This window comes from Notothenia coriiceps, unplaced genomic scaffold (assembly GCF_000735185.1).
Source record: "Notothenia coriiceps isolate Sejong01 unplaced genomic scaffold, NC01 NC01_scaffold00034543, whole genome shotgun sequence".
Lineage (NCBI taxonomy): Eukaryota > Metazoa > Chordata > Actinopteri > Perciformes > Nototheniidae > Notothenia > Notothenia coriiceps.
In genome coordinates this window covers 203,559-218,495 of record NW_011367244.1, presented here as the reverse complement: position 1 = coordinate 218,495, position 14,937 = coordinate 203,559, and the positions used below count along the sequence as shown (strand labels likewise).

The 14,937-nt window shown below is 41.1% G+C and overlaps 2 protein-coding genes across 2 annotated transcripts in view; one reads left to right on the top strand and one right to left on the bottom strand.

The window, feature by feature from the left end:
- Positions 1–14,937, bottom strand: part of LOC104962277 (chloride channel protein 1-like) — a 222,102-nt gene that overhangs the window by 90,706 nt on the left and 116,459 nt on the right. The gene's annotated exons all lie outside the window — the stretch shown is intronic.
- sox7 (SRY-box transcription factor 7) lies at positions 2,228–5,593 on the top strand. The gene is made up of 2 exons (XM_010790703.1): positions 2,228–2,690; positions 3,741–5,593. The coding sequence occupies exons 1-2, from the start codon at positions 2,459–2,461 to the stop codon at positions 4,685–4,687; spliced, it is 1,179 nt and encodes a 392-aa protein (XP_010789005.1). The 5' UTR covers positions 2,228–2,458; the 3' UTR covers positions 4,688–5,593.

The window sequence follows — 14,937 nt, the reverse complement described above, 5'->3', positions numbered from 1 at the left end:
ACAGGAGAGTGGTGAGGAGAAATAGTCGTGCAGTGAGTACCCTATACGATCATGAACGTTCAAAGGTTAGACCTCCAGACATAGATAAGGCTTTCACAACACTCACCTTTTTCCACTTCGGAATATGATTAATGAACCTAGAAAATATTTGTCTTTGACTAGATTGACGAACTCTCAACAAGCTAGATTTGTTCAGAAATGAGTGGGTGGTATGAGTCAAAGGAGGAAACTACAAATGTTCAGCTTTACACGTGAATACAGCATTCCTCGTAATTATTTTTAGTTACCGATATTTCATTTGTCATCCTATAATAGCCCGACTATTACTGTAAGCGTCTCAGGTGTGCAGGTGGGTTTTCCCATTACGTCAACATTTACTGTGGAGTCATTATGAGACTTGATACAGTTTATTACAAGCCGTTATTTAACCCAAATATAAATTGTTTTTTCACATTAATTAATGTGGCTCTCCAACTGTTGTTGCTATCATGTTTAATGTGAAGAAAGAATGACATGTCCCTTTCCCTTTAAACGTCACAACAGTGTTAATTTGTTACACCACCAACATTTACTGACATTTCCACATAATGTTGCAGCTCACTTTTATTTTGAAATGAAATGAAAACCGTACGTTGCAGCTCACTTTTATTTTGAAATGAAATGAAAACCGTAGATTGAGGTTTTAATACAGAAGATTATATATGATGCAGAAACATAAAAGTGATAAAGGTTTGGCCTAACAACGTTAAACACTGGAATTTATTTTAAAACTGGATGCTTGATTTAAGTTGCCATAGTGACAATTCTTTATGCAGCACATGCCTGCATCAAGACAAACCCCCTCGCCAAGTCTTCAGTAGCCACATGTCTTTTACTCTGAAAGGGTAAACAACAGCAGGCTGATGCAGCTCCCACCCACACATACATAAAGCTATTATTCATTTCAGAAACCCACCACTCGGAGCTTTCAGGTGCTTCGTTCCAAATTGCAAATATATGAAACTCTAACTTTGTCAATCAGACTTGCTCACTCCTGTTTTCTCACACTTGTTCTGCTGTGACTTTTACTCACACTGACTTCACTTCAATGTGGCCCATGTCAGAGCAGCATGGCTCTATATATCACTGATGTGGCTGCCCTACGCACTATCTGTGGCTTCAGGTGCCGTATCCTCTTCCTGTGAGGAGGGGGGGGGCAAGGTTCACACACAGCTAGAGCTGACACTTAAGTTTGATGGTCAGGGAATCACAACGGAGCAAAAGATGTGTACTACAAACTTAAGATTGGATTGGAGGTTAGGAGGGAGAAAACGTTAAACCAGTATCTGTTATCAGGTTACTCCCTCCCCCATAAATATTACAAACCAAAATACTATCTGACCTGTGATCAGTAGCTGTGTTCCAGCAGTGTGTGTGTGTGTGCCCTTGTGTGTAAAATTGTGAGCTTCTACAGAGTATCCTGTCAACAGGAACTCAAGGATTTGATATGAGCCTTTGGCCACAGAAGGAAACTGATTTGTTTGTAGTGTTTGTTCACTGGTTTCATCTCCTCGCACCCACAGATTTGTTCAGAGGTTCCACATTGATCTGCATCTAAACTATTAAAGAGAACTCAGTACAGTCATTTTAAAATAGTATAATATTGATCCTTAGGAGTTTCAAATATATTCAAAGATGCAGCACATCATAAAAACTTAAAAATAAAAAGTGTTGTTTCCCTTGGCCATGACACCCTTAATGCTTAGGAGTTCAGTGGAAATCTATAAACACTTCCAGTGCAGTGTTCAAGTATTACTCGTTGAGCAGGACAGGTTAGATCAGTTTGTCAGGTGAGGGTAACCTTGTTGGAAAGCAAAAAAAACAATGTTGCCAAATTCCTAGCAACATGAAGAGTATGTAGAATAAGGAATTAGTTTTCTTTAATAGGTAACAATTATTTCAGTTGTTCCATTTTGACTCACCCTGGTCCTTTATGAAGTGTACCCAACATAATTGTATAAAATAAACCTGCACAGTGACTGAGTTCTCGCTCTCTGTCAGTGGAAAGTGTTGTTTTGTTGTGAGGCCAGTTTAAGTAGTAAATGGTGTTGAAATGCTGCTCTCTCTCTTTTTCCTTTTCACGGGGCTCAACTTGCAATCAAGGAGGAGCCGAGAGTCCTCGGGGGCTTCTCCTGGAACCTGCTCCTCAAATATAAAGCGCTCCCCCATCCACCAGGAAAGACTGAATCATAACTCACGAGGAGGAGCCGCAGCTGAGCATATCTCCACAAACCTGTCCTGACATCTGACTGTCGCCTGTAGCTCTAGTGATTCAGGGAGTGTTAAACACCGCTGGATTTTATAAAAGCAGTTTCTGTAGTTTTTTAAATCAGCCTTTAGTCAACCTCCACAGAGAAGACAACTTATCACAGAGACAGAGTGAGAAGCGCATCCTACGTTTAGACAGGAGAGTGCGCACATGGCAGCCCTCATCAGCGCGTACTCGTCGTGGCCGGAGTCCTTCGAGTGTCCTCCAGGAGACGGGGACGCGTCTGACGCACACGGCCCGCAAAGGACCCCCGCGGACAAGGCGCCGGAGCCGCGCATCAGACGGCCCATGAACGCGTTCATGGTCTGGGCCAAAGACGAGCGCAAGAGACTGGCGGTTCAAAACCCAGACCTGCACAATGCCGAGCTCAGCAAAATGTTGGGTGAGAAAAAGTTATTTAAAGTTTTGTTAATCAACAACTTTAATTGTTATGTGAGCATTAATATTTGCATATAGCCTATTATTATTGTCAATATTATTACTGCTATTTTTTACGATCCTCACACTGATAATTGCCCTCAGGCCTCAGAGGTTTTTCCTAAAGTTTTAGAGTTGTTTCCAACACAAAAATGATAAGTAGCCTACATTAGAATCTGAAAAAAGAGACAGTTATCGGTAAATGTGTTTTAAAAAGAAAAGACAACAAAGCAACGTGTTTAATCTTAGTTGTCAGACCAAATTAATTAATTACGTAACTTCAGACATTTGAAGCGCGTTACTCAAAGTGAACATCCCCGTTAAACCGTAACATTCGTTAAGACTATGGACATAGTAAAGAAAATATATGATTCTGCGTTGGATTTACCCTGGTAGTGGATTAGTATTTAGTGCCAAATTCAAAATCTGGCAAATCGGAGATCAGGTTAAAGCCAATTCCAGAACGGCAAAACATCTCAAATGCTTTCATAAATAAGGGTAAAATAGGGACTTGTGTTTATCTTAAAAAAGGGCACTATTTCCTTTTTATAAACAATTAATAACTTAAAGTGAAATAAGCTGATTATTAGCTTTTCAGTAGAAGTGAATATAGATGTTTTTTTCTTTACTTTTACGAGTGAATGAAAAATGAATATAGCAATTATGAGTCTTCCTTTGAAAGTAAAGTCAAGTCTAATCTTATTATTAATTGAATGTCTGTTTTATAGTGCTATTGTACCTATGTTTAATGTTTACACTCTTGCTGCAATTCCACCGTTATAAATAGGATTGTCGTATCTTTATTATCCAAAAAGGTTGTATAAGTGTAAACATTTATTCAAACATACACACAAGACTTATTTATGTTTTTTTTTTACAATTTGTAGAAATTGTGTGTCGTAATTTATCATTGTGTTAGAACAGACTTTAAACAATTAACAGAAAACTGCAACACTGAATTACAAACTCATTCAAGATTTGCAGATTAAATTAAATCTGTGTTTTCCTCTTGCAGGCAAGTCCTGGAAGGCCCTGACCCCCCCTGATAAGAGGCCCTATGTGGAGGAGGCAGAGAGGCTCCGGGTGCAGCACATGCAGGACTACCCCAACTACAAGTATCGGCCTCGCAGGAAGAAACAGCTGAAACGCATCTGCAAGCGGGTGGACCCCGGCTTCCTGCTGAGCGGGCTGGCCCCAGATCAGAACGCCCTGCCCGAGCAGAGGGTCCTCTGTCACCCCCTGGACAAAGACGAGGGCAGCCTCAGGAGCGGCTTCTCCAGCCCCAGCCCGCTGCCCGGCGTCAGAAGCTTCAGAGACCCGGCCCCCTCCAGCAGTAGCTTTGACACCTACCCCTACGGCCTGCCCACCCCCCCTGAGATGTCCCCCTTAGATGCCATGGACCACGAGCATGTCCCCCCTTCTTATTATTCCACATCTTGTAGTTCCTCTTCCTCCTGCCCAGATGACCACCACCAGAGTCAGACACACATGGGCAGCCCGCCCCCGTACCACACTGACTATTCTCAGAGCCAGATCCACTGTGGGGGCGCACACATGGGTCACATCTCTCTCATGTCCCAAGGTGGTGGGGGACTGATCCCCGTCCCGCTGTCTTACTACAGTAGCTCATCTTTCCACCATATCCACCACGGGCTCCACCAGGGACACCTGGGTCAGCTGTCCCCCCCACCAGAGACCCAGGGTCACCTGGAGACTCTGGACCAGCTGAGCCAGGCCGAGCTCCTGGGTGAGGTGGACCGCGATGAGTTTGACCAGTACCTGAACTCCAATGGGCCCGGGTTCCCCCCCGAGCAGAGCAGCAGCCTGACTGTTACAGGACACATCCAGCTGACGTCTCCCAGTGCTGGTTCTGCCCCTCCCAGCAGCTCCACAGAACCCAGCCTCATTTCAGTTCTCGCAGACGCAACGGCAGCCTACTACAACAACTACGGCATCTCGTAAACTCAGATTACACATGGGGCTGATCAGAGACACTATGGGGTCAAAGTGGGTGAAGACATTTGGGATGATGTTGCACTTGGGTGCTAGTCGGAGAACAGTTTTGGTGCTCTTATCTGTAATTTCAAATCTTGTAAAAGCATCCATGAGCAACATCGTTCCACCATGATTCAAACCTAAAGTGATCACTGAGCAATATGATTGTCTGAAGCCGAGGAAAGAACAAAGAGCTATGAGAGGAATATGAAAAAAAGGGAGATGGACACCTCAGGGATGCAGACACAAAATACTATAGTATGCCGCCTCCGGTTGTCATGACATTTCTAAACCAGAAGAACAATCGTAAACACTTTTTGTCCACTTTTAAATGTCACCTGTTACTGTTTCCACTGCGGCATGTACAGATGCTCTTTAGTAGCTAATTGAAGTCCTTTGATGTTTTGCATAAATGCTACTGTAATGCTATTACCTACGCTTTCCATTCGAATGTTTGTATTATATGTTCTCGCTCTCATTAGCGTGGGAGTTTTACCTCACTAGTTGTAATTGATTGAGTTTTTAGTTGGCCATTTCTTATGCAATTTAACAGAATGGTGTATAATGAAGAAAAAAGGCGTTTATACTTCTTCCCAAGTACTTAATAATATATAATCATAACCTCTACGATGAAAGATAATAATGGTAACTATAAATGTATGCTGATTTAGGTTTGTGAAAGACAATAATTTAAAATAAAGTTCCATTTTTTATATTAACGAAGTTGCTGCTTGGAAATGTGTCCGCAGAAAACATACACCAAAATAAATATGTAGTATAATTTAAGGTATTGTTGGGAAGCAGATGAAGCAGATTTATCCTCATATATTTATCACGTAATTAAAAATGTCCTGAATTCAATAAATAAAAGTAAGAAAAGTATTTTGTTTGTAACTATATGATTTCACACACACGTGGAGGGGTGGTGGGTCGTATTAGTCCAGCTTGGACTTCAGGGTCATACGATTTCTTCTATTTTGGGCTCTGTTTAGCCAAGCTGCCAGTGGCCCATTCTGACACCCACTCCCTTGGTTTCTCCACCCTCCATCACATCCTCCTTCTCTCCGTCTCCTCTCGCTTTCATTTCGTCCCGGTTCAGAGGATTAGTGTAAAACAGGCACAGCCGTCGCCACCCGCCTCCATCTCAACCGTCCTTTGTTTTCCTGGAGTCTTATTCTGGGTGCCATTCTTAGGCGCTCCGGACCCCACTTCTTCCACCCCACCCCCTCACCCTGTGTTCTATCTTGCTGATGCAGACCTTTGGTAATCTGTGCAGAATAAATAAAAAAATAAATCCCAGGGCTTCGTTGACTGTTTTACACCCTGCTCATTTTTCTCTTTTTTTGTAACCCCCCTACTCCACCCCTCCCCTCACCCTCTCTGTTCTCTTGAATTTTTCTTCTTTTTTTTTTTTTGATAAAAGGAATTCAGGGGCTTTTGACAAATCCTGGAGTCTGGCTGGTCTTCCTGCATTTTTTTGGGAACGGTTGAGTCGTGCTTCTTGTAAAGAGGATGTGGCGGAGGAGCGGTGTTTCCTGACTGATAAGGGAAAAGCCTCTCTCCGTCAGGATGTTTGGGCCTGGCTGGGCCCTGCACTAAAGAGCCAGTGTGAGGGAAGGGAACCCGCTGTTCAGCAAGCGGGAGGAAACACTGCCGCGCTGATTAGCATCTCACTTACCCGTCTTTACTCACCCACCATATTTCAGGAGAAGCTTTGTCAACCTGGCCTGTTGTACACAGACAAACCACAAACATATCACCGTTTCTCAAATCAGAAAACAACACTTGTGTTAAACATATGTACCTAAAATACCTTCTTTATACCCACATTCAACTATGATTGTGTGCTTTTGACCCACCTTGCTGACAATGTGATTAAACTGACCAGAATCACAACATTTATCAAGCACCAGTGTTTGTAGCCAGCCGATTTCATGCTCCTTTCTTTGGGGTTAGATCATTAGCCTCTGTGCCTGCAGGGGTCCATACTCTGCAAAGGGTCCCCTTTCAAGTGCGACCATATTTTGGATGCATTACGGGTGGTGCCCCAGGCCTGCGGGGTGAGAAAGTAGGTCTTCGGTGCACCGTCGGCCCCAGAGTTGTTAGGGTCAGCTCAGGGTGCTGCTGCAGACTCCCCTGGTAAACACCTGCAGTGTCTCAATAATCACATGCACCGCCTCAGGGTAGGACACTGTGACACGGACAAGGACTCAAGCATCATCACATTAGGCCAGACAAGGAAAGGGTACTTTAGCGTCAATTGTAACATAATGCATTTGTATTACTTTAGTATGGTGTTATGTGTTGATATTAGAGTAAGTGTTTAAAGTCCCACATGTCTAAGAAAATCTTTACGCTCTCTACAGCAAATTAGATGAACTAAGAAAACAGTCCTTTTTCATCGAAGTCACATTTAGATAATATTTTTCAGACAAAAACATTTTGTTCAAACATTTTTCTTTAGCTGATTTCTCAATTTTTAAAAAACAATTCCACTTTTGGCGTTCAGAGACCGTTTTTCAAAGGACAGCAAACGCATCACATTTAAATACATACATACAATAAAACTATAAGAAACCATAATTAATATGAATTTGATATTACATTTAAACTTTATATAATGGACCTGTTGTTTTCGTGATCAACGTTCTCGTTAAGGTACCTCATCAGTGATGAGTAATAAACATGTGGTGTTCAACAGATTAAGACCACACTGGTTTCCAACAAACTGACCACTTCAAATCTCCTGTGGATAATAACACTTTGATAAACCAAATCCCTTCTGTAAAAATTCCCAGAAGATCTCTGAAGGATTTTAATCAGAGGATTGGCAATCCTGTGACTTTTAAGTTTTTCGGGAAGTGAGGGCAAAACACTCAACTTGTCAGCCTTAATTCTTTCGTCCCAAGAAGTTGACTCATCGTCGTCGTAACCTTTTGTCAGAAGCTTCTGCAGAAAAACTAAGACAGCCATCGCTGCAGTTTCAGCTGCAATAAATCAACAAGAAACAAAAGAGAAAATAAGGTGTCAACAAAAACTGCCATGACATTGTTGTGAAACGCATGAAATGTACACTTTATACACACCCCGATGCAGGTGTCGTGTGTAAAGCCCCCGCTTCTGTGTGTGCATCTCTTTAATTTGACTATTTGCATGTTTCACACATTTGCAGAATAACAAGATTTACTATATTTGTGAATATAAGGATATAGGCTGAACAAACAAGAGCTTGTTATTTCTCTCTGATTGCTGACTGGCTCACTTCCAGTCTCAGGTCAAGCCTGTGGAATGAGTCCGTCAGGTAGTCTGTTATGTTTCCTATTTCCTCCTCTGCCGTCACTTCCCTGGGCAAACAAACAACTTGGCGGTCTAACTCAACACCAACTGTCAAGGTAACAGCGCCAGGCATCGGTGCAGAGGTTTGCACAGCTGTGTAAAGTATTATCCATCTGCTGGGGCCGAGGTGAGCAGTGATCACTTTAAATATCATCCTCCGGAGGCACGAGGAGGCCGACTGTCTGGTTGGTCCAGCATCTATTGTGTAGCCGGCGAGGGAGCGTCCAATCACATCATATTTTAGGTCAAGCATTATGTGCTAAATGACGTTATTTGCGTATTTACTATAGGTCAAGAGGAAGGGACTGATTTGAAGTACGTGACTAAGGCTTATCAAATCTTGAGACTGGGATGCCCTTTAAAGATAGCCCTGTGTAAAGATAGCCCTGTAAGCCTTCTATAGTTGTTGTATATCATGGTGTGTTTGAGTTGTTTTGTATTGTTGCTGCATGGCCCGGCCCGGCCCCCCCACTGACACTTTACTTCAGCCACATCATAGACTCTATGCATTACATTAATGCACACAATATACACAATATCTGTTTGTTTTTTTATCACTGCACACATTTTATTACATTCTATTTCAAAGTAAATACTGCTATATTTGACTATACTTTTTATTTTAATTTTTATAATATTATAGTTTTCTTAAAATAGTTTTCTATCTGTGTTTTACTTTTTAGTTTTACCTTTATGTATGCACCACAACACCACGTCAAATTCCTCGTATGTGTCAACCTACCTGGTAATAAACATGGTTCTGATTCTGATGAAGAAATACTTAACGCTTACTTAAACCTACTTGCATGCAGCTGCAAAAATCACAAAAGTCATTTGCAAATAGATGAGGCAAAGTTATTTACTAAGTGATTCTGCAGGGAAAATCCTGTCTTTCCTGTCAAGCCCTACAGATACAGAACAACAAACTCATTATAGCATCCTAATCACAGTAAACGCAGTGAACTTTACACCAAATGAAACTACTCTGTGCGACGGATAAAGACACACTTACAACAGAAAAACACTAAATGTTGTCGGAGTGCATTTCCAGCTGGAGTGTGTTACAGCAGCATAATAACCTGTTTACAATTTGTACTTGGCCCTAAATCTGGCCAAAGGAGGAAAAGAAGGAGGGACAAAACACACACACACACACACACACACACACACACACACACACACACACACACACACACACACACACACACACACACACACACACACACACACACACACACACACACACACACACACACACAGCAAGGGATTATGGGTGCAGCTATTCTTCATCTCATTGTGGCTCAACAACAGGCAGCGTGCGGGGTGGCAGGCAGGCGTGTACGTTTGCCGGACGAAGAATGGACCAGACTCGTCGAGGGACAGGTGCCATGTGGCAGAGGATGTGCGGGGACACAGATGGGGACCCCTGGAAAACTTGGGGGACTGTGTGAGCAGCCAAGGGCCTCCCACCCGTACCTGTGCTGTGAATGCTGCAGCTGAACGGGATCCGGCACCTGTTCTAAGCAGATACAGGCGCCCGGCAACCGCGTATAGGGAGGCCAGCACATGGCTGCCAACCCAGGGAAGGAGAAGGCTAGATTTCCATTTACCCATAAGCGCGGCCTGATTACCAAAATCGGCACAGGCGGTAAAGCTTCTGCTGCAGGATGTACAAAAAAAAAAGGATTGAGAAATGTCTTCCAAAACTATGTGCATTTCAGCAAACTCCCCACTTTATTAAGAGCTTGTGTGTTCAGATATTTCACTGCATTCCAACAGCACTGACAAGTTCAGATGTATAAACACTTTTAAATGACATGTATTATTATTAAAAAGGTGACGAGAAATTGCAGTGCATGTCCTATTTGTACTGCCCTGGCCCGCATTGGTCCCTCTCCTTCTCTCTCTGATAGCATGGCTCGCACCGGTCTACTGTCTGTGTGCTGCAGCGCTATCTGGCTTGTTTTGGACTGCTGCGGATTCTCCCAGGGGGGGTGTAACTCTTCACCTCAATGTGGAGGAGGATGTTCCTATTGTGCTTCCTAATTGCAATGTGGTTGTTCCATTTAAGAGATAGAACATCCTTATCTGTTCCGCGTGTGATGCCGTATTGTGGGAATAACTGGGAGAGGCATTGCATATTTCTGATTCATAAATTGAGATATTTATAACATTGTGTGCAGTGTTTTCATTTTTCTGACAACTTTCTTCAGTCTCCATTGGGATCAGATATAAACTAAATCTGTTGAGTATATTGCTAATTCCTGCTTACTTTGGTAATCTTTTAAAATGATGTGGAAAGCATGAGCTAAGGCTGTGTCCAAACCTTAAATTAAAAGGGCAAAGGGATGTCTTTGATCTGAAGTCACTCCCCATCTTTTCCATTTTAGTGCGTCTATATACTGAAATCGCGGCTCTGGCTCCGGTGTCCTGCACCAACAGAGTTTACTCAGCGTGCATCCTGAAATGCAGACGCACTAATGATTTAGATGAGTGATGTTATAAGTTCAGCGGTGTGAGAGAGCCCCTTTTAACAGCTACTGTGGAGGATAGACAAAGCAAACAGCCAAGTGGCCTGATGACAGCTTGAGAGAAACAAGGAGTGTAATTAAGTTTCATATATTTCATCAAATATCATTCATAAAATTAGAGCGGATATCATTTATTTATAAAGGTAGAATTGAGTTTAACAACCTTTTATACAGGAAAAAATGTGCTTTGTAGCTGGCATAAGCACATTTAATAATCAACCTATCTTCGTCGTTAACAAAAATGTGGACTTGATGTCATTGTTGCTGATTTATTTATGGTTTTGGTAAACAAAAAAAGAGGGTTTCATATGTCCTTGCTTTAGCTACTTCACACATATAAATATCTGGGTTGGATATAGCTATATATTTAAAATGCATATTGATTTAAATACTCCATTTCTAAATTAAATCATGAACTGAAAAGCTCTCAAAAAACAGCTTTTTCTAACATATTTGAAAATGTTAAAGGTGACAAATTTAAACACTATTTCATGTTTATCTCATGTGGATCTGACTTCAGGACACACACTGCATTTGCTCTCTGTAGTGGATTCTTTTCTTAGCATTATAATTTGTATGTTGGAAATGACCACAAAACCTTAAGCGATAAGGTTTTTTTCTCAGCAAACATTTGGTGATTCCAGCTTCTTAAATGTGAGAAAGAAAGAAATGTGCTGCTTGAAACACTGAATATCTTTGGGTGTTGGAATGTAAGTCAGACAATAAAAGCATTTCGATCAACTTGTTATTTATTTGTTGTTATCGGACCTGAAAGAGGTAAGAGCCACACGAAGACATCCTGCCCACATCTCTGGAATTACAACTGAAATCTCTGTCGACCAGGTGCCAGAAAACATGTGTAAGTGTAAGAGTCATGGAAGATGACTGATCGGTGATGCAAGTTCCTATACATACTGGAACAACAAACCCCATTACAGCTGCTTATTCAGAGATAAAGTACGTCAGGCATGACTCAAAGCATTTCCGCTGCCTTGATGTGTGCTGTTTACACTCAGAGGTTCTGCTGAAGAGCTCTCCTGACTGACCTTGACAACAGGTCACTTTGGCATCATTTCCACGCTCACTCCCATTCCTCCGACCTTTACGCTAACTTAGGGATGTAATTTTAGGGATGTTGTTGATGTCTGAGTACGGAGGAATCCCTTCCTGCTGGATGCTCAGCCTAGCTTCCTTAAAGACTCAACATCAAAAATGAGACACATGGAAATGACTCACTCAGTTGTCCCCAGAGCTCAGTAATATGTTGACAGCTTCAAAACAGGATATGAGCGGTAGAGGTCTATGTTTATTACAGATGGCGGAATACTTAAGAGCAGAGATAGCTGAATAAAGCAGCTACAGTCACGTATCCACTGACCTATAGTGGGCACAAGACCTGAATTCACTGACCATTGGTCTCCACTTAGAGTGTGAGCACTAATTATTTTCAAAACAGAGGCTACCATTTAATACAACACTTACATTCAAAAGTCATAGTTTATATTACCTACAAATCTGTCGTTTTTTCTGATGTTTTGGACACACTATACTATGTATGTTTTGCATATTTTGGACGTACTATACTATGTCGTTTTTTCTGATATTTTTCTGATTTCGAGTGAATTAGGCTTATTTTACAAAAATATCAAATAATAGTATTATGTGCTACAGTTATTTCACGTTTAATCTCCCTGGCACTTGAAATGCTCCATATATAAAAACAGCAGCATGTGGGGTAAATAAATGTATTATTGGGCTTTTTCGGAAATCACAACTTTTGAAGCACACTGTGCAAGACCTGACCCTTTAGTTTTCTAAATGTTGCTTTTGCAAAATGTTTAGTCTGCACTTTCACAGTGCTGATTCCCCAATGTGTTTGTAACTAAGGATTTATACAACACCATTAATTACAATAGCCCATGACCTTATTGGCCAACTTATGCTACCTCTAAACCGACAAATTCCTGCTTAGTAGTGGGATAATAATTCTACAGAGAAGAGCAGGCCTACAGACAATTACATATCAGCATATGATATAACTTTCAGATTATCCTACAACCATCTGGCATGTGAACATTTAAGAGAACAACTATTTCTTCTTTAATTCAATAAACCAATTATATTTATAATTGATTTACTTAATTATATTGATTCTATCTCTTTGAATGATTCAACTTTTAGTTTTCTCCTTATTTGAAAGCAAAGTGAAGATAAAAATAAAAAGGGGAACAGGACATAGGTCAGACCCAAACCCAAGCCCAGGGGGAACTTCTCAAACCCAGTTCATGATAATATGTATAATCGTTTTTTAGGGTTGGCTGCAAGCAGATTGCTATCACACTCGTCGCTACAGCTGTATACTGATTTAGAAAGCTTACAATATTTATTTAGTTCAGGAATTTAGTTTGGCTTGTCCCCTATGGGCAACATTTGAGAGAAATGTTAGGATTCTTCCACTAACTTGATGTCGTGAGTTAGCATCTAGTGGCTATGAGAGAAGCTGCAGCTATATAGTAATGGTGAAATAGTTATCATCTGGTAACACATTCTTGTCATTAAGTGCAGAAAAGAGTAGATATACAGAATTAAAAAAGAGCTTTGCTACTATATTTTTATTGCATAATAATTAGGTAACTACCTGGTTTGATTAAGCTGAGGAAGAGGATGTTTGAGTATACTTTTAGCTTTCACTAATAGGATTGTCAACTCTCATGTCTTATGAAGGCAGGTTGTAACGCACACACACACACACACACACACACACACACACACACACACACACACACACACACACACACACACACACACACACACACACACAAATAATGTTCTGCTTACTTAAAACAAACCTAAAGAGTTCTGCTGGTCAAATAAAACAAGCCAAATGTATGAATATAGGAGGACACTTGAGTTGGTGTTCTCCAGAGGTTTTCTGTAAGGATAATAGGATTTGCCCAGAGTGTGAGCCTGCTACTGTACGATTGTGTAAGTTTGCGGGCAAGGCTTCTCCTCTGTGTTATTTTTACATTACCTGCCTTCAATCCTCACCCTGACCTGGCTGCGACATGTAAAGGTTAAAGTGTTAACAGAGATAACGTCTGTCTGCGAACTCATTAACATGAGATTTGCACAGGTTCTTAAATGTTTAGAATAAACTCTACAGCCTAAACAAATGATTTTGTTCCTTGCGGTGTGCCTTAATGTACTTCTCATCCTCAACAGGCTAACAGTTGATCTATTCAGGGCGTTTCTTCAGGATAGATTAACAACGGATGGAGGGACAGCTTTCATGTTGGCACGTTGCACATTGGTTTTCTAATGAGTATTTCAAAACCATGCTCAGGATAGGAAACTGCAGTCAACAAAAACATACCTAACCACGATCAATACGAAATACACTTCATGTAATCCTAGAACTGTGTTGTTTGTACTTCTTTCTGCTGTAACAATCAAAGTTGCTCATATTTTTTGTGTACTTGTACGTCGTAACTTAAACAAATAATGTATTTATTTGTATCTTTTGATGTGTAGTTTTGTTGTTGTTTGCTTTTAATAAATGCATTTACAGAATAAAATGGTATATGTTTATGTAACCAATAAGTACAATGAGAGAAACTTAGCAACTTCCATATTGATGATATAATAAATAAATAAATAAGGTTAAAAAAATAGGGGCAATATTATGAACAACAGAAGATAGTTCAAATAACTCAGACATGCAATACAGAATTAAAACACAATACATAAAACACATATTTTTACATTACATCTTCTATTTTGTTTTAGCACCATACCATTAAAGTGACAGTATTTTTTTGAAATAACCTTGCATTTGGGTTGAAAGGTCCATGTCTTTTTATTTTAATTTTATTCATTTTAGGACTTCCTGGGCGCAGAGCTTTTGCAGGACTGTAACTAACATAGAAGGCGTCCTTCTTTAGCGAAGTGGGGGGGTGCTAAACCTGTGCATCGGTGCTCACGTGTTGACAGATGAGCTACTGGACGCCCTGCTGTGACTGTGATCCCTCCAAAACTGTATTGGCAGGGTGGAGGCTGGACTGCTGACTGGAAACACCTGTTTATCATGTTCAATTAATTGAATGCGGACTACAGGTTCTCATTTACTCTGAGAGCATGTTTGGTGTAAGTTGTAGATTTCATTAATGACGTGGGGAAAGTCTTTAAAAGGGAAATTCAGACATTTGATAACAATTTGATGACTCGTGCTGCCAAGTCTTTCACTTGACTTGAAGGAGTGAGGGGAGGTGTCTTCCTTGCACAGGAAAGCCCACAGTGAGAGAACAAAACCGTGTTCTCAGCACTTACCGTCATGACTCGGGGGGGGGGGGG

Coding starts and splice junctions, on each gene's coding strand:
- sox7 (XM_010790703.1), top strand. CDS start 2,459: ATGGCAGCCCTCATCAGCGCGTACTCGTCGTGGCCGGAGTCCTTCGAG. Junction 2,691..3,740: donor CGAGCTCAGCAAAATGTTGG/GTGAGAAAAAGT, acceptor TTCCTCTTGCAG/GCAAGTCCTGGAAGGCCCTG.